Source organism: Piliocolobus tephrosceles, chromosome 12 (assembly GCF_002776525.5).
Source record: "Piliocolobus tephrosceles isolate RC106 chromosome 12, ASM277652v3, whole genome shotgun sequence".
NCBI lineage: Eukaryota > Metazoa > Chordata > Mammalia > Primates > Cercopithecidae > Piliocolobus > Piliocolobus tephrosceles.
Window position 1 is genome coordinate 35605002 of NC_045445.1, and position 20891 is coordinate 35625892.

Below are 20891 nucleotides of genomic sequence, written 5' to 3' on the forward strand. Positions count from 1 at the left end.
AATGGTTTGTTTAATTCTCCCAAGTCCTGGAGGGCAAGATAGTAATAGCTGAGTTAACAATATCTAACATATACTGGGCCAGGGACTATTCTAAATATTCTACACATATTAATCCATTTAATCCTCATAACAATCTTTGAGATAGGGACTAGTATTAGCCTCATGTTTTTTTTTTTTTTTTTTGTTGTTGTTGTTTGAGATAGAATCTCACTCTGTAACCCAGGCTGGAATGCAGTGGCACGATCTCAGCTCACTGCAGCCTCTGCTTCCTGGGGTGAAGTGATTCACCTAGCCTGTTACTGGTACTACAGGCACACGCCACCACGCCTGGCTAATTTTTGTAATTTTAGTAGAGATGGGTTTTCGCCATGCTGGCCAGGCTGGTCTCGAACTCCTGAGCTCAAGTGATCCACCCGCCTCGGCCTCCCAAAGTGCTGGGATTACAGGTGTGAGCCACCGCGCCCAGCCTACTGGCCTCATGTTAAAGATGAGGCAACTGAAGCAACGGGCACGTGAAGTCATTTGTTCCATATACCACGGTTACAGTAAATGGCAGAGCTGGGACTGTCACTTGAAAAGTGTGGCTCCAAGGTCACATTTTTAACCACTTTCATAGCAAAGAGTGATATTCTTAAATACTAATATTTCCAAGTTGTTCTCTTCCAGGAATTTGGGGTTCCCTAACCTTGGGATACACACCTCACTCAATACAGACTGTTCAGGCTGGGCACGGCGGCTCACACCTGTAATCCTGGCACTTTGGGAGACCAAGTGGCTTGAGCCCAGGAGTCTGAGACCAGCCCAGGCAACATAGCAAAATCCCGTTTATACAAAAAAGTTACAAAAGTTAGCCAAGCATGCTGGTACATGCCTGTAGTCCCAGGTACTGGGGGGCCGAAGCAAAAGAATGACTTGAGCCCGGGAGTTTGAGGCTGCAGTGAGCCAAGATCATGCCACTGCACTCTAGCCTGGGTGACAGAGCAAGACAGGGTCTCAAAAACAATGACAACAACAACAAAAAAAACCAGATTGTTCAAAATCTCAGCAGTTCTATAAGTAAGTTTAAGAAGCTCATCTTTAATTCTGCTTGCTAACATGACCTGGTAATTGTTTTTTTATAGCTTTTTCCAAAGAAGTACTGAGAAAGAGACTTAGCAGCCCTTGTTCCCCTGAGGTCTGACACTAAACAGCTAGAGCTAGAGCTTTGACTAATCTGAAGAGGGAAGAGAAACAGGAGGAACTGTGAAACATAATTTTAAACTTTCCTGAGAACTTCTCCTGAGACCAAGACTATCAAAATCATCCCCCAGAAACTGGGTGATGGGTGTGCAGGAACCCTCTGTCCTACCTTTGCAACTTTTCTGTCAACCAAAAATTATTTCAACATAGAAGTTTATTAAAGTTATTTGAAAATAATTCCCCCAAATTTTCTAAAGTGATGAACGGAATCATTATTAATTACTTAAGGATGATAGTAATAGTCATTTACCAAATGATAAGAGTTAAATCTTGTACTCTATGCACTATTACTTTGGAGTGCATTGTGCCTGTTACATAATCAGCAATATTTATACTGTTACCTTCCTCTCTAACTGAGCAAAAAATTCCACTTGTCCCAAAACATCAAACTCACAGGCACTCTGTAGTTGAGTTTTCTCATAGCAGCGACTTGGTCAGCAGTCTACAAAGACCCTTGACCCTCAACATTCATTCCCTGGTGATTATTTAAAAGTCAGAAAACAGATGTTGACGAGGCTGTGGAAAATAGGGAATGCTTATACCCTGTTGGTGGAAATGCAAACAGGTTCCACGACTGTGGAAAGCAGTTTAGAGATTTCTCAAAGAACTTAAAATAGGCCGGGGACGGTGGTTTACGCCTATAATCCCAGCACTTTGGGAGGCTGAGGCGGGCAGATCACTTGAGATCGTGAGCTCGGGACCAGCCTGGACAACGTAACAAAACCCCATCTCTACTAAAAACACAAAAATTAGCCAGGCATGGTGGTGTACACCTGTAATACCAGAAACTCAGGAGACTGTGGCATAAGAATCACTTGAACCCAGGAGGTGGAGGTTGCAGTGAGCCAAGATCGCACCACTGCACACCAGCCTGGGCAACAGAGCAAGATTGTCTCAAAAAAAGAAAAAAGACTTAAAATAGAACTACCATTCAACCCAACAATTCCATTAGCTGATATATACCCAAAGGAAAATAACTCATTCTATCATAAAGACACATGCACCTGTATGTTCACTGCGGCACTATTCACAAAAGCAAGGACACGGAATTAACCTAAGTGCCCACCAACAGTGGATTGGATAAAGATAATGTGGCACATATACACCATGGAATACTATGCAGCCACAAAAAGAATGAAACCATGCCCTTTGCAGCAACATGGGTGGAGCTGCAGGCCTTTATCCTAAGTGATTTAATGCAAGAATAGAAAACCAAATACCGCATGTTCTCACTTATAAGTGGGTGTTAAACACTGAATACACATGATCATAAAGATGGAAACAACAGACACTGGGGATCACTAGACAGGGGAGGGAGGGAGGTGGGTTTGGGGGCCAAAGAACCACCTGTTGGGTACTATGGTTACAGCCTGGGTGATCAGATAGTTGGGACCCCAAGTCTCAACATCATGCAGTTTACCCATGTAGCAAATCTGCACATGTACTCTTTAATCTATAATAAAATTTGGAATTAAAAAAAAATCATTCCCTCTTCTAACTCTACTATCAATAGCTTTTCTCAAGGTCCAACTGTGGGAAGGAGCAGCCCACAGCAGGACAAGGCCTTGTGGAAGCAAAGAATTCCTATTGTACTGCATTAAAACTGAGCTAGTACCAGGGAGCACCAATGGCTCAGGCAACAGAGCTATAGTTAGGATTTTAAGTGATTAAAAGCATGTATGACTTTCCATTTTGGCCTTTCTAACACCATGTCAATGATATTTTTTAAGACAAATCATTTGTCAGGTAGAGAGCCTCTAATAAAAACATTGTTCCTACTGGAGACTACTATTTACTGTAAGATTATCTGCCTTATTCTGCAGTTCCCAGAAACATATCCAACATACCCAGTTTAGCACTTCCAGTGCTCTCCCTACCCGCCTACCTCCCACTCCCACACAAATATTAAAGCCCTGATAATAAAAATATACCTATTTGTGGTTCATTTCAATTGTACTCCAATTTTCAAGGTAATTTAAAACCTTTTAAAACCTACTTTAACCTCAGTTTTGAAATAAAACAATAGCCTGCCCTATATTCAACCTTTTAAATGGGATTAATATTTTCCCATCTGTTTTGAAGTGTCCTTTGGTCAGATCTTCTAACTAGTTTGCATTTTGGGCTTCTTGGAGCTATCTGCTATCCTTTTCTTTTTCTCTTCTGGTTCTCTCCGTATCTTTTGATTTTTCTACTTCCTACACTTTAAACACACACACACACGGATAGAGTAGGAAGCACCAGACATCTATCTCCTCACCTAGATAACAATGGTAGTGGCAGAATCTGTTTGATGTAACAATTTTGGAAGACTGCAGAATTATATTAGGAAACACTTACATTGAAGGCTTGCAATTTCCAAGGAAAGGCTTGAACAACAAATTGCAATAAATTTCAATCAATGCCAGCTTTTACATAGTTGTAGCTGCCCATCCTTCATCCCCAACCCCACGGTAGGCAGCTGTGCACATGTTCCTGGAGCCCTCTGCCCACAGCATGTGGGCTATGTGGGCAAAAGTACTCTGTCCTCCAAATGTTGGGGATTTGTATTCTGATTACTGATTGCTGCTTCTGATCACAGAGGTACAGACAAAGAGGCTGGCAGCCATTGTGGTTGCATCTATCCCCATTGTTGCAAGCCCTCCCTATCTAGCTAAAGTGATTTCCAGAAGATGTAAAAGATGGCGCTGTTCTCTTGTCACCTCATTTTTCTCCTTTTCCACTTCTGGGAGCCAGGCATTAAAGATTAGAAATTCTAAAACAACTACAGAGGCTGGGCATGGTGACTCACGCCTATAATCCCAGCACTTTGGTAGGCCAAGGCAGGAGGATTACTTGAGGCCAGCAGTCAAAGACCAGCCCTGGCAACACTGCAAGATCCCATCTCTACCAACACAAATTTTGTTTATTTGTTTAAATTAGCTAGGTGTGGTGGCATGAATCTGTAGTTCCAGCTCCTCAGGAGACTGAAGTGGGAGGATCACTTGAGCCCAGGGATTCGAGGTTACAGTGAGCTGTGATCACACCACTGCACTCTAGCCTGGGCAACAGAGCGAGACTAAGTCTCAGAAACAAAACAAAACAAAACAAAATGAAACAAAATTACATATACAGAGAAAAATAGAAAGTGACCACACATGCTCAGGGAAAGCCCAGAAAAAAACCTGAGAAGACTAAGTTTACACTTCAGGTTGATGCTCAACACACAGCCTACAATAATCAAAAAAATAAAAACAATAAACAAAACAATAACAAAAAACAGCAAATCCTGGAGGAAGGGGGGAATCTGGTTTCCAGAGAAACCAGATTTAAATGTCCAGTTTTTAACAAAAAATCACAAGGCAGACAAAAAAACAAACACACAAACAAACAAACCAGGAAACTATGGCCCATTCAAAGAAAAAAAGTTAAACAACACCAAACCTGTCCCTGAAAAAGACCTGATGGCAAATACATTAAAGAAAGATTCTGAAACAAATATCTTCAGATGTTCACAGAACTAAAGGAAAATGTGGAGAGAGTCAAGAAAATGATATGTAAGCAAAATGAAAATACCAATAAAGAGACAGAAAACCTAAAAAGAGATCAAAAACAAACTCTGGAGCAGAAAAGCACAACAACTGAAATGAAAAATTCACTAAAAAGAATCAAAGGTAGATTTGAGCAGGCAGAAGAAAGAATCAATAAACTTGAAATTAGGGCAATAAAAATTATTGAGTCCGAGGAACAGAAAGAAAAAAAGATTGAAGAAAAGTGAACAGAGTCTAAGAGACCTGTGGTATGCTATCAGCAGACCAGTGTACGCATTATGGCGGTTCCAGGAGAAGAAAGAGAAAAGGAAAGAAAGAATACTTGAAAAAATAATGAGCCAGGTGTGGTGGCTCATCCCAGCACTTGGGGAGGCCAAGGCAGGCAGATCACCTGGGTCCAGGAGTTCAAAACCAGCCTAGCCTACATGGCAATACCCCAGTTCTACTAAGAATACAAAAATTAGCTGAGTGTGGTGGTGCACATCTATAATCCCAGCTACTTGGGTGGCTGAGGCAGGAGAATTGCTTGAACCCAGGAGGCAGAGGTTGCAGTGAGCTGAGATCACGCCACTGCACTCCAGCCGGGGTGACAGAGTGAGACTCTGTCTCAAAATTTAAAAAAAAAGAAGAAGAAAAAGAAAAAGAAAGAAGAATGGATGACAACTTCCCAAATTTGATGAAAGGCGTAAATATAAACATCTAAAATTTAGATGATGCAGTGAAAGTAGTACTATTGGAAAAATTTATAGCTATAAACACTTATATTAAGAAACAAGAAAGATCTCAAATCAGCAACCTTAACTTTACCACTTACGTAACTAGAAAAAGAACAAACTAATCTTAAGCTATCATAAGGAAGGAAATAATGAAGATTAGACCAGAGATAAAAGAAAAAGGGAATAGAAAAATAGAGAAAATCAATGAAACTAAAACTTTCTTGAAAAGATCAACAAAATGGACAAACCTTTAGCTAGATGGACTAATAAGAAAGAAGACTGAAATTACTAAAATCAAAAATGAAAATGAATATTTCTCTAGAATCATTACTATTGATTCTAGAGAAATATAAAGGATTATAAGAGAGTACCATAAACAATGGTACACTAACAAACTGTACAGTCTAGATGAAACAGACACATTTCCAGAAAGACAAAACCACCAATACTAAATCACAAAGAAATAGGAAATCTCAATAGACCTATAAGTAGTAAGGAGATTGAATCAGTAATAAAAAATCTCCCAACAAAGAAAAGCCTTAGACCTGATGGCTTCACAGATAAAATTCTACCAAACATCTACCAAATCTTCTCAAACTTCCTAACTCATTCTACGAGGCCGGCATTACCTGATACCAAAGCCAGACAAAGATGCTACAAGAAAAGAAAACTATAGACCTATATGCCTTATGAACACTGATGTACAAATTCTCAACAAAATAGCAGTAAAGTGAATATAGGGGCATATCAAAAGGATTATAGACCATGACCAAACCAAGTGGGATTTATTCCGGGAATACAAAGATGTTTTAACATACAAAACTCGATCAATGTAATATACCACATTAACAGAATAAAGGGGAAAAAAACTACCTGATCTTCTCAATTGATACAGAAAAAGCATTAGACAAAATTTACCTTTCATGATAAAAACACTCAACAAACTAGAAGTATAAGGAAATTGACTTAAAAGTTATATATGAAAAACCCACAGCAAACATCACCCTTAATGGTGAAAGACTGAAAGCTTTTCCTTTAGGGTCAGGAATGAAACAAAGATGCCCACTTTCACCACTCCTATTCAACATAGTACTTGAAATTCCACCCAGAGCAATTAGGCAAGATAAAGAGATAAAAACATCCAGTTAAAATAAGGTGTAAAATTATCTGTTTGTAGATGATATGGAAACACATCCCATGTTCATGTATTAGAACACTTAATATTGTTAAGATGTCAATACTATCCAAAGTGATATATGGATTCAATTCTATGTATATCAAAATCTTAATGGCATAGTTTTGCAGAAATAGAAAAATCCATCCTAAAATTCTTATGAAAAACCTCAAGGAACTCTGAATAGCCAAACAGTCTTGAAACAGAAAAACAAAGCTGTAGGACTTAGACTTCCTGATTTCAGAACGTACTACAAAGCTACAATAATCAAAAGTGTGTACTGGCATAAAGATAGACATACTGATCAATGTAATAGAATAGACAGTCCAGAAATAAACCATCACATGTATGGTCAAATAATTTTTGACAAGAGTGCCAAGACCACTCAATGTGGACAATCTTTTCAACAAATGGTGCTGGGAAAACTGGATATCCATTATGAAAAAGAATGAAATTGGACCCTTACTTAATACCAAGTAAAAAAATAAACTCAAAATGCATCAGAGACCTAAATTGTAAGACTAAAACTATAAAACTTTTAGAAGAAAACATAAGACAAAAGCTTCACACCATTGGATTCAGCGACAATTTCTTGGATATGACACCAACAATGCAGGTAACAAAATAAAAAATTGATGAATCGGATTTCATGGAAAAAATTTAAATGTGTGCATCAAAATATTCACAGAAAAAAATGACTCACAGAATGGAAAAATATGTGAAAATCATATATCTAATAAGGGATTAATATCCAGAATATACAGAGGAGTCCTAAACCTCAACAATAAAAAAAAACTCAATTCAAAAATAGGCAAAGGCTTAAACAGATTTTTCACCAACAAAGATATGCAAATAGCCAATAAGCACATGAAGGTGTTCATCATCACTAATATTTAGGAAAATGCAAACCAAAACCACAATGAGATTTCACCTCACCCCCATTAGAATGGCTACTATCAAAAAATAGAAAATAAATGTTGGCAAGGATATGGAAAAATTCGAACCCCAGTGCATAGTTGGTGGAAATGTAAAATTTCACTATGGACAACAGTATGGTGGTTCCTCAAAAAAGTTAAAGATAGAATTGCCATATGATACAGTAATTCCATGTCTGGGTATATACCCAAAAGAAGCGAAAACAAGGTCTCAAAGAGATATTCTACACCTGAGTTCATAACAGTATTGTGAAATCGCTGAAACATGGAAGCAACCTAAGTGTCCATCGACAGATAAACGGATAAGCAAAATGTGGTATATGCATACAATGGAATATTACTCAGCTTTTAAAAAGGAAAAATTCTGACACATGATACAACATGAACCATGAGGGCATTATGCTAACAGAAATAAGCCAGTCACAAAAAAGACAAAAAGTATATCATTACATTCATATGAAATACTTAGAGTAGTCAAAATCATAGAGACAGAAGGTCGAATGGTGGTTGCCAGGGGTTAGGCGCAGGGGAAAATGGGGAGTTGTTGTTTAATGGGTACAGAGTTTCAGTTTTGCAAGATAAAAAGAGTTATGGGGATGGATGGTGGTGATGGTTGCACAGCATTATGAATGTATTTAGTAACACCGAACTGTATACTTAAAAATGGTTAAGATGGTAAATTTTATGTTATGTGTATTTTATAGCAAAAAAATTGAAAAAAATACAGGCACTGAAACTTGAAATATAATCTCCAAATGTTTAAATATATACAAATACATGTGAACTCTGTGTGTGTACAACATGCCTAGACATATACATGAATAAGTGATGATTATACTACTCGTAAAGGTCTCTAACAGCTCTTCGTGGATAACTTCAACATAGTGTAGTGTTTAAGAGCACAGACTGTGGAGCCTGACTGCCTGAGTTTATATTCCACCTCTACTACTTGCCAGCAGGCAAATTACTTAACCTCTCAGTTTTCTTACCTCTAATATGAGGATAATAATAGTAACCTCTTGCAAAGGGTTACTATGAGGATTAAATGAGTTAATACAACCAATGTGCTTAGAACAGTGCCCACAGGCAGTAAGTGCTATGTGTTAGCTATCTGCTTTATTTCTTTAAGGCAAAACAATTCTAAAGGGTTGCTTTCTTTTTTTTTTTTTTTGGAGACAGAGTCTTGCTCTGTCACCCAGGCTGGAATGTACTGGTGTGATCTCAGCTCACTGCAAACTCTGCCTCCTGGGTTCAAGCGATTCTCCCACCTCAGCCTCCCGAGTAGCTGGGATTACAGGTGCGCACCACCATGCCTGGCTAATTTTTGTATTTTTAGTAGAGATGGGGTTTCGCCATGTTGGCCAGGCTGGTTTCGAACTCCTGACCTCAAGTGATCCACCCACCTTGGCCTCCCAAAGTGCTGGGATTACAGGCGTGAGCCACTGCGCCTGGCCAGGGTTGCTTTGGTTTTCTGTTGAATTGATATAGAGACAGAACAAGTATCCTTTCTACCTGATAAGCTTTCCTTAGGCACCTAATTTCAACGATTCCTTGGGGATTGCACCACTGACTTCAGAAAAGGGAGTAGGAAGGGACCCAAGTATGTCTGTATCTAAACCTCAAATCCCAAGTCTGTACAGTCATCTAGCACAACATCCTATTTAAATTAAGAGTTAATACAATCTACTGTTTAATAAGAAGGCATTTTGCTTAGCTTATAGCTTTTGCTCTCGCCTGTCCAATCACAGCAGCTGGCAGAGGCATGCACATTTTGGGAAAAGTTAAGGAAATCACAAGAGTCATATATGAGTCATCTATCTCCTTCCCTTACATCCACTCAGGCATCAACTCCTGTTCGTTTTTGTCTTGCAACATCTTTCTTAGTTACCCCAATCATGCAAATATGCTCTGTTGTGCCCCACCAGGTGGGAAGATACCAGTAAGTCATGGTCCGGGACAGGAAGGGTTCACAGCCCATTTTTCTAGTGGAGACCTGCAACCATAGATTCCTGTGTAGCTTCACACTCCAGGGGCTCCCCTACCCAGTCAAGTCTCCCTGCTTGCTTCCTCCTCCTGTGTTATTTTCCCCATGCTGTTCCGGACTCAGAGCTTTCAAGGGCAAATCAAGCTATTCTGCCTGGATTGACTTTACCAATGCACTCTCCTGCCAAGCCAGGCTCCTTCCTGACCACAAAGGAGCACTCTTACCCTCATTTCTGGGTCTCTGCTCCTGCTATTCCCCCCACCCAGAATAAATGCTCCATCCACTCATCCAGAAGATCTAGCTCAAGTTTTACCTCTTCCATAAAACTACCAACCTTCAGCTTTTTCTCTTTTGAATGCCTATAGTACTAGTTGTTTGGACCACACAGCCCAGCCACTATAAAGCCAGTCTCCAATGTATTGTCATTCGCTTCTTTTTTTGTTTTGAGACAGTCTTGCTCTGTCGCCCAGGCTGGAGGGCAGTGGCCTGATCTTCGCCCACTGCAACCTCTGCCTCCCAGGATCAAATGAGTCTCATGCTTCAGCCTCCTGAGTAGCTGGGATTACAGGTATGTAATCCCACACTCGGCTAATTTTTGTATTTTTAGTAGAGACGGGGTTTTGCCATGTTGGCCATGCTCAAACTCCTGGCCTCAAGTAATCCACCCACCTCAGTCTCCTAAAGTGCTGGGATTACAGGCATGAGCCACTGCACCTGGCCTAATATAGTATCATTAGCTTCTTAACAAATGGCTTGCACATGCTTTCGTGGGTCCCAAGCAGTCCTGCCCTGCTACCCTGGGAGGTGTTCAGCTAAAGACTTGTGTCTTTTCTGCTGGGCAGAAGCACTGAGTACAGTGGTTAAGGGCATGGCCTCTGGAATCAGGCTGCCAGGGTTGGAAACCTAGCTCTTCCACTTTGCCAGCTATGCGAATCTGGGCAAGGGTCTTGGTCGCACTGTGCCTCAACTTTTTCGTGTATAAAATGGGACTAATAACAGCACCTACAGGTTATATTATTGGTAAAGATTAAATGAAATGGTACAAGTAAAGCAGTTAGAAAACTGCTGGGCATACATGCCATATACATGCTAGTTATAATTAAGACATGCCACAGTGTGGGCCATTGAGTGGGACAGGTTAAACTAAGCTAGTAATCTAATCACTTTTATAAACACTCTGAGGATTAGAGCTGGAGGAGCTCTTAGAAGTTACGCAGTTCAGCCTCCTCATTTCACAGATGAGAAAACTGCAGCACAACAGAGAGGAAATGACCAGCCCAGAACCACTAAAACTCAAGTCTCACTGGAAACATCTAATTTTTTCCCCCCATATCTCAATGCAATTCTGTCAATACTTTTAATAGGGAGAGAAGTTTCTGTTTTCTAAATAAGCAAGTTAGCAAACCATTGTGATAAAACTGATGAAGTTGGGAGTTGCCACTATTGTCTAGATGGCCAGCTGTTGTTTCAGGTGCGTGTAGGAGTGAGTCTGTAGGAGGGAGAGTGCTGGAGTGGCACTGTGAATATCAGGAGACTAATGAGATGGGTAACTTTAGACAAGTCCCTTCCCTTCTCTGGACTGCAATGTCCCCGTATGATTATGGAAATCAGGTGTCCCCAACTGAACTAGAGGCCCTTGTGGGGCAAGAATTTTGCTATACACGCTCAGGTTCTAAGTCAACCTAGAGAGCCTGGCTCAGTACTAAATAAGGCAGACACCCGAATAATTATTGACTGACAAGCTTCAAGTCTCCCTCAGGTCTCTACTCAAATGCCACCTTTCAGCAACACGTTTTCTTCTCCATCCACCCTTTTTACAATGGCAAATCCCTTCCCAGCTGCTGTGTTTTTCTCTACTTAGCACCCTCCGACATATCATATTTACCCCCACCCCCCGATATGTCTGAGGGCAGGGACCTGATCTGTTTTGCTCACTGCCGCATCCTCAGCCCCTAAAACACTGCCTGGCAGCATGTATTTTATTGACTGAATCCATAGAGGGCATCAAGGTTTCCTAATCAACATTTCAAGTTGGATTTCAAAGCACATTGGTAAAAACACACTAAGCATATGTAGGTGTTTGTGTCAATGTGATAAAAAAACCTATACAGTTTGGGGCTTTCAGTGTCACCAGAAACATACAGAAGGCCATTCCTTCCAGGAGCTGCTCCTAACGCAGTCATTAACTCCCAAATTTTCACAACTGTCAGGTTGATTAGAAGTTACGAAACAGGGTGAGGGATACACAGGAACTCTCTGAACTATCTTTGCAACTTTTCCATAAATCTACAATTACTCTAAAATATAAGGTTTATTAAAGAGAGTGGGGCAGGGGGAGCATCTGGTTGGGGGAGCATCTGCCGGGATGCTGTTCTGGGTTTCCCAAAGGATTTCTTCCACGCCAGAGGAGGTCATGATCATCAGGTCCTTTTTCAACAAGGACTGAGATGTTTAGAGGTTCCCTTCAACTTCCACCCGCAAGAGCCACCCTTAGACAGTGAGGACTGGCGCGGCCTCCGGTAAAGAGCCCCAGCGCGTTCTCAGCTCGCCTAGACTTCGGTCGTGGTCCCCGCCGGCTCTGGCTCATTTCCTCCGGGGCTCACAGACGACTTTCCGGGCGCTGACTCGCGGCCCTCTGACACCGCGGGCATGTTTCGGGCCCCCCGCCCCTGCAAGCCTGGACGCCAGCCTCCTTGGCTCTTCCCGACGGCCCAAGGGAAGTGCGACGACAAGTCGCCGTCCTCCTACTTCGCTGCCGCCACCTCCGCCGCACCCGGAGTTCGGGAAAACCCCGCAGCTCCCAGGTCCCACCTCGAACCGGCCCCAGTACCGGGCCCCAGAGACCCCGCGCGGGAAGCCGCAGCCGCCAAGCGCCGGGCCTCGCGAGGGCAGCCCCCAGCACCCACCCCAGCTTCGGCCCTCCGCCCGGCGGTGACCTCCCGGGCCTTTCATTCGTGACCCTCACCGCCCTCATCCCTCCGGCCGCCCCTCGGGCCCAGAGGGTCACACTCACCCGTGGGCGCGGCGCCCCCGGCCCCGCCGCCGGCGCAGAGCAGCAGCGCCCACAGCCCGCAGAGCCGCGCCGGCCGCTCCATGCAGCCTCTCGCCTCGGAGCCCGGCAGGGCTGGAGCCTCGGCAGTCCCCGCCTCCTTCGCTCCCTCTTCCACTTCCCGGCTCCACCGCCCTGGAGGCTGGGGGCCGGAGCAGACGGGAAGGGCCGCCCCGCCCACCGGCCTCAGGTAACCTGAGCTGGCGAGAGCAGCAGGACGAGGCGGGGCGGTGCGCCGGCGGCTCTGGCAGCTCCTATGGCTCCTAGGGCTCCCAAGGCTCGACACCTGGCTCACCCGCAGTTCCCGGGTCCGGTCTCTGACCGAACAAAACTTCCTCCACCACGTCGCCGCCCAGTCCAGGCGCTACCCGGGCCCCCTCCCTCCGCGCGGCGGAGCCGGCGTCGCCGCTGCCTGCATACTTGCGGGGCCTCGGAAGCGCTAGGGGCTGTGCCCTGCCGCACACCAGGACCGAGTCATCTGCGGAAAACAGCCTTGGCCTGGGAATGTGGAAACGTGGCTTCTAGCCCTTGACCTGTGAGCCCTTGTTTGCTAGCGATGACTCCAGGGTTAGTAATACTAGCCCTACTTCACTGCGTGGACTTGGGGACCCTGGCAGCACTGTGCTCTGTGAAAAGGACAAAGGACATATTTGAAAGCTGGCAATACATATTGTTGATTTTAAAAGGAACATTCCAAACATGAGGGAGGGTACCATACGTGCGTTTTTTAAAGCACACGACCAGCTTTCTACATATTTTTCAAGGGGATGGGAGGTGAGTCGGAAGAATACACATTGATACTTGGGTGCCTATGAGGGTCAGTGAGGCTAGGAGGAAGGAAAACAAGAGTCCTTAGGAATTTCCTGCTGCTGCTGTCACAAATGACCACAAATTTAGTTTTATTTTATTACAGTTCTGGAGGTCAGAAGTGACACTGAGCTAAAATCAAAGTGTGGGCAGAGCTGTATTCCTTCGGGAGATTCTAGGGGAGAATCTGTGTCTTTGACTTTTCCAGCTTCTAGAGGCTACCCACATTCCTTGGCTTGTTGCGGAACCACTCAGACCTCTGCTTCCCTTGTCGTATCTGACTCTGACCCTCTTACTTCCCCTTTTCCCTTATAAAGACCCTTGTGATTAGATTAGGTATACCAGATAATTCATCATAATCTCTCCGTCTCAAAATCCTTGATTTACTCATAACTGAAAAGTCATTTTTGCTATGTAAGGTAACATATTCACAGGTGTTGGGGATCAGGATATGGAATCATGGGAGGGGGACATTATTCTATCACATTCTCCCAAAAACGAGTCATGTCTAGATGGATGATGAGAACTATAATGAGGTGTATTTTGGCCTAATTAAGCCAATGCATATACCTGAAAACAGTTACAAAAAGTATACCAATAAAAATGCTGATAATATACCTAGTCTGGATCCCACCCAAAGGGCACAGGGATGTTTAACCTATTCAAAACAAAGCTTCCACTCTTGGAATAAAGGCCCTCAAATTCAATAAATATTTATGAAATCGTTCCAGGAACTGTAGAAGACACTCATCAAAAGCAAGCTCTGCTAACAGAAAGCTGCAGTCAATTTGAGGGGCTGTGATAAGGGAAAGAACAAGGAATTGTGGGATACAAAAAGGGTGCCTTTTGGGAGGGAAGGAGCAAGGGAAGCTTCCAGGAGGAGGGCCTGCCTGTGCTGAATCTCAGGATGTTGATTCTTGTGGCTAATGGTTCAGAATAAATTCCAGAATCCAGGCATGGTGGCATGCACCTGTAATCCGAGCTACTGTGGAGGCTGAGGTAGAAGGATCACCTGAGCCCAGGAGTTCAAAACCAGCCTAGGTTTGTAACAGTGAGACCCCGTTCTCAAAAAAAAATAATAATAATAAATCCTGGCTTGCATATGTTATTGAACAAAATAATGTTTATGAAAACAGTTTGTAAAGTATCAAGGCCTGTAGAACTGAGAGATAGTGTCATTATTTCTAAATCCCTCCCACAAATAGGTCAGCCACTGTGTAACCCAAGGCCTTTCCTCCCCCACCACCGCAAACATATACACTTGTCGACATTTGCTATAAACATTATACGATAAGTTTATAATAACGTTTCCAAAATGGTTATGTCATCTGCCTTTTAAGGAGTCTTTAGTTGGAACAGGAGCCCCTGGGGACTGGCTGAGTCCCATCATGGGCACTGCTTGGCATAGATTGACCAAGCGCTTAATAAACCAGTAATGGTAGCAAATGATTAGAAAAATAGGGATTGCAACTTGTCACGAGCTTCCAGAAAAGCCCTGAGAATTTGAACATTGTGAGGAAAAAAACAAAGGGCAATGTGGAGAGGGGAGAGACCTGATTTCTTTTCACCAAGATAGTTCTGGCCTGCTAGACTTAAGACTATATCATTACTTTCCCTTCTTCCCAACCCTAAACATCATGCAACGATTTTTCAAATTTTTGGAAGGGTGTGGAAAGAGTCAGGAATGCTGTTTCTTCAACATAAAACTTGTATTTGTAATCTCCACGTACTGTGATTCAAAGAGCGTCTTGGACTGAATCAGACCACTGCCCTGGTCTGCAGGAAGAATGAAGACAGATAGAAGGCTTTCCAGGAACTGCAGTAGACAAGGAGCTTCCAGTTTGGCTTTGTGTAAATCAAAATCATGATGAGTCAACATCAAGTTTAACCCTTAGAGTCCTGATGACTTGGGTGTGAGACTACCAGTGGCCTTTCTTTCACTTTGGCCTGGGGTGGCCGGAGTTCTGTGCTGCCCTGTGTACCTAGGCCACTCCATTGAACTGTTCTGATCTTTGCCCTTCTCACTAAGGCTTCGTCCTTTTCTGTAACTGGAGGCTGAAAAAGGGCATATGGAAGAAAATGTCTGGCAGGAAAGAATGATGTCCCTCTTTCCAAAGTCAGGTGTCCTTCCATCCAGTTAGAGATACCTTCCTGAGTCCAAAAAGGACACAGACACCAGCATATTCCAAGGGCTTAGCTAAAAGTGCTGGTCCCTTAGACAAAAGTCTCACAAAGGGTCCTCTAAGCAAAACTTCACACCACTGCGAAACAAAGAAAAGGAGAAGTTGAAAACAGGGAATTTCCCTCCTGATTCTGGATCAGTGGCTCCCAACCAGGGCAATTTTACATCCCAGGGGACATTCGGCAATATGGAGAGATATTTTTGGTTGTCAAGACTGGAGCAGGGGCGGAGGATGCTACTCTTAATACAATGCACAGGACCGCCCCCAAAACAAAACCTTATTCTACTCAAGATGACAACAGTGCCAAAGGTGAGAGATCCTAAGCTAGAATACTCTGTTGTCTTTTGTATTTGGTCCCCACCCACCCACTGTCCCCCATGCCTGGCCAAAATTAGAGATGAACGCTAAAAGTACTTACTCTTGACAACTCCCTTTCCTGTATCTCATACCCCCAGTTCCCCATCCACTGTCTAGCCCTGCAGTCACTTATTAGATGGTAAAACATCTCAGATCTATTCCTCCCCGCACCACCAAATTTCACCTCTATGGTTCTATCTCAGGCCCTTATCACCATTCCAGCAACAGTCTTCAAACTGGCCATGAGGATCTACCCTTTACAAGACAGATCTTCCCAATGAGCAAATCTGTCCATGGCACTCCTCAGCTTAAGCTTAAGTGACACCCCTCCCTTCATCAAATGCCACAAAAGGCAGTCTCAGCTCCTCTGCCTGCAGGCTTGCCTCTTCAGGATGGATTCCCCACACTCTTCCCAGCTTCACTTCCAGCCAGGCTTCCAGGTCCCAGGCGGCTGACTGGCCACCTTCAGGCTGAATCTCCCTTGTGAGCAATTGTGTTTGGTCCATATCATGTTGGAATTCATGGGAATCTAGATGCCAAAGTTTTTTTTAATACAGGAGATTTTGCCTAAGGCCCCAAATTTCCAGCTTCTCTTAAGAAATCAAAAGTCCTGCTAATGTTGGACCCGTTTCAGTGTGGAAACAGTCAGCAGATGTCAGATGGGCTGCCACCTTGTTAACAGGGCATGTACTTCCTGTCTGCACAGGCCCTAGGGCTCCCTATTGCTCCCTGGCCTAGTCAGCGTTTCCTCACTTATGACTTGCCCGGTTCTTGTTTGTCATCTGTGATATTTTCTCACCACAAACCTTTTCTCTTGCTGTTCCCTCTATCTAAAATGTTTTTCCATTTCTCGAGTGTCACATTTTTTAGTGGCTTCTCTAACTCCCAAATGCAAAATTCTTTGCTTCCTCCTGTGTATGTGCTCATAGCACCAGACACCTTCCTCTATCATATCAAATCACACAGAGGTTTGTGTGCATGACTATTTCTGCCACTGGATTCAAGCTCCTGGAGGCCAGACTGTCCAGGGTGACTCCAGGGTTTCTACCTAGGAGGAACTTAGTGGTGGTAATCTGATTGAAAGGAACAGTCCCCAGGGACCTTGTCTTGGAGCCATGTGTGTACAGCAAGAGCTCTACTCTTACTTAGATTCTGAGTGGATTGAGTCGGGGGAGCTTGGAGAAAGGCATCCTCCAGCACCACAGAGAATATAAAGATGAATGGAACATGGTTAGTGACTCATAACTCGTTCTCAGTGTTTGGGTTTAATTCAATTAAAGGTCCTTGCTCTTCAGCAAGTGGTTTTCTTCTACAGTTTTAGTGGAGCTCACTCAAGGGAGTGTTGCTTGCACAAGAGGCCACTGACAGGACCCTTTGGGTTTTGCCTGAGAGTAGGCATGCTTCTGGGTGACTGGGTCAGTGTCCTGAAACCCATAGACTTTTGGGCCTCCAAACTTTACCGCAGTTTTTGTTGTTGCTGTTGTTGTTTTGAGACGATGTCTCGCTCTGTTTCCCACACTGGACTGTAGTGGTGCAATCTCAGCTCACTGCAACCTCCACCTCCCTGGGTTCAAGAGATTCTCCTGCCTCAGCCTCCCAAGTAGCTGGGATTACAGGTGCCTGCCACCATGCCTGGCTAATTTTTGTATTTTTAGTAGAGATGGGGATTCACCATGTTGGTCAGGCTGGTCTCGAACTCCTGACCTCAGGTGATCCACCTGCCTTGGCCTCCCAAAGTGCTGGGATTATAGGTGTGAGCCACTGCACCCAGCCTACAGCAGTTATTAAATTAACTCTTTAATTCAACACGGCACCCTCTTTACCCAGAACTCTCCTATGCTAAAGTCCTCAAGATGGCTTCCAAGGCCCTACCCTATCTGACCCCATTATCTCTCTAACCTTCTCTCCTACTGCTGTCCTTGGCTCCCTTACTCTCTTCCAGCAACACTGACCGCCTGGCTGTTCCTCACACAAGCTAAATGCACTCTTGTCCGAGGGTCTTTGCCTTGGCTTTTTCTTTGGCTATTTGCTCTCTCCCCGTCAAGATATCCTCATGCCTCACTCCCTGGCTTCTGTCAGATCTCTCACTGAGGCCTGTCCTGGCTACCCCATTGAAAACTGCAAGCCCCATGGCCACTTCCTGTCTCTCCTCTCGCTTCCTGGGTCATTTGCTCTCTACACTAGAATGTAAGCTCCATCAGGACAAGAAGCTTTTTCTGATCGGTTCCCAGCGGGATCCCCAGCACTCAAAACTACATGTGGTACATAATACATGCTCAATAAATATATTTTAATTGAATAAATAAATTATACATTTTTTCTAGGTACTGTGAAGAATACCAACCAACAAACCAAAGGCCTGCTCTTAGGAAACTCCTGGTCTAAGTTGTGGAAAGGTATAGAGAGCAATTAGAGAAAATGCAAAAAGCAAACAAACAAAAATGGTACAAATGCTCTTCTGTGGTGCAGGTTCAAAGAAAGGTGACACAGGCCTGTGTGGTTGAAATTGCTTTTGAAGGTTTCTTACAGTAGGTGGGAGTTGAACTAGACCTTGAAGGATGACCAGAATGAGAGAAGGAGGTTAAGAGGAAAGAGAGTGAGAGCGAGAGAGAGAGAGAGAGAGCAGTCGGTTTATGGCTTGACCTCATAAGCAATAAGAAGTCACAGCAGACTTTTACAAACAAGATGCTGATATAATATGTGGTGTTTAGCTTCCTAAGATGCATTACAAAGAGTTCATTAATTCTTGTCTGGAGGTAAGAAGGCCCAGGAAAGACTATTTGAGGTGTTGGCGGCCCGGGACAGGGCCATCCTCCAGGCAAACTACTGGCTCCCTCAGTCAGAGCCCAGGTTCCAGGAGGCTCATTCTTCCCTGGGCAAAACTACTTGGGGTGCTGCTCTACACAGGAGCATGTTCCTGGGGCCTGGAGCCCCTACCCTTTCTTGCTCCTCTTGAAAGCATTCATTATTTCTTTCAGAAGCTCCCTGGCCTCATTTCCTCCAGGCTGCCAACCCTTCCTCTCTGGAATTAGCCTTGCTCTGTTTTCCAACACTTCAGTCTCTGAAAGAGGAAGGGCCCCTCCTTTAGCTTCTGGCTGCGTTGCTGTCATCACTGCCACTACCACTACCCTGGCATCTCAGCCAGGATCCCCTACAACCTTTTCACTGTACTTTCCCCGCCCTGGATCTAAAACTCTATGTAGGGCCTGTCTCCTGTTCTGGTCCAGGCAGGACAGGTCCAATCCTTGCACATTTTACCAGCCTTTACCAGCTCTGTTAGTGCTTCACCACTCGGTTCCCTGGCATTAGGATCTCTCCTCGGCCTTTGGGTTCCTCAGTTTAAATGTTCACACTTTGGGAGGCTGGGGCAAGCTGATCACTTGAGCACAGGAGTTCCAGACCAGCCTGGGCAACATGGCCAGACTCCATGTCTACAAAAAATACCAAAAAAAAAAAAAAAAAAAAAATTAGCCAGGCACTGTGACATGCCTGTAGTCCCAGCTACTCTGGAGGCTGAGGCTGGAGGGTGGCTTGAGTCCAGGAGGTGATTGTAGTGAGCCGAGATCACGCCACTACACTCCAACCTGGGCGACAGAGTAAGACTGGCAAAAAGAAAGAAAGAGAGAGAGGGAAAGAAAAGAAGGAAAGAGGGAAGGAAGGAAGGTTGGTTGATTCATATGCTCCATTTGTGTGTTAGTCACCTGCACCTTCTTGCCTTGAAAGGTCTCCATTGTTTGCTTTGAAAGTGTAGGGTAATTAGTATTTTCATTTAAACAAAGAAGCCTCTAGTCCCTCTTGCCCCAATCCACAAAGCCTCTCCAAGGAAGGGACTTTTTGCATATCTGTGACTCCACCCCAGAAATTTATGCTCTCATTTGCATATCCCAATTGCATCCCCAGAGGTCACTCTGCATATTTAGCTATTGGACAGATACAAATGCAAGCACAGAATTGAGGCCTCATTTGTGGATTGGAAAATACCAGGCTTCTGGAGGAGCAGCAAGACCCACCCCAGTTTAGTCCCTGCCTAAACCCATCTTTCCCATAGTTGTTGACCTGGACTGCATATTCCGACCCTCATTCATAGAGCAAGTTGACTGCAGTGTGACCTCATTGGCATCCCTGGTGCTATGCCGCACCAGCCTTGCTACTTCTCAGCCACAGAAAAAGGACCACTCCTTAACTTCTTTTCATTCCCAGTTTCCAGGATGGTACCAGTCTTTGCGAGTGTGATGAGGTTTGCTTTATGTCACAATATATAGTTTGTTTTTGCAAATGTTCCATGAGTGTTTGAGGAAAATGCATATTCTCCAATTACTGGGCCCAGTGTTCTATACATTCCATTAAGTCAAGTTTGTGGATTGTGTTGGTCAAATCAACATACTTGCTGGTTTTATGCTCCATTGGACCTGCTAATTACTGAGAGATGGGTGTTACAGTTCTCACTATGATATTATGATGGTGCATTTGTCAAATTCTTCTTATAATTCTGTTAATTTTTGCTTTATATATATTTTTTGAGGCTATTTCATCAAATATATGCAAATCTAGAATTGTTATAGTTTCCTCGTGAACCAAACCACTTATCACTATGAAGTACCTTTCATCAATGAAGTACTATTCTTTGTCTTAAAGTGTATTTTGACTAATTTATTATAACTTCATTAACTTTGTTTTGGTTAGTATGTACCTGGTACATTTTCTTACATCCTTATTTTCCTTTCAGTGCAATTATGTTTTAGGTCTGATGTTGGGAACAGCATAAAGTGCAAATTTGTTTTTTTCTATACAATAGGCAATTATTGTCTTTTAACTGTAGACTTTACCTCACTTAGATTTACTTCTTTCTTTTTTCTTAATTTGGTAGAGATGGGGGTCTCCCTATGTGGCCCAGGCTGGTCTTGAACTCCTGAGCTCAAG

The 20891-nt window shown here is 43.6% G+C and overlaps 1 protein-coding gene across 2 annotated transcripts in view; it reads right to left on the reverse strand.

Annotated features, from left to right (window-relative positions):
- IL13RA1 (interleukin 13 receptor subunit alpha 1) overlaps positions 1-13007 on the reverse strand; it is a 65855-nt gene extending 52848 nt beyond the window's left edge. For both annotated transcript variants that reach the window (XM_023198686.1, XM_023198685.1), the window contains exon 1: positions 12589-13007. In XM_023198686.1, the coding sequence (XP_023054454.1) occupies positions 12589-12670 (82 nt within the window). In that variant the 5' untranslated portion in view covers positions 12671-13007. The remainder of the gene's footprint in view (positions 1-12588) is intronic.
- Between the last annotated feature and the right edge of the window lie 7884 nt (positions 13008-20891).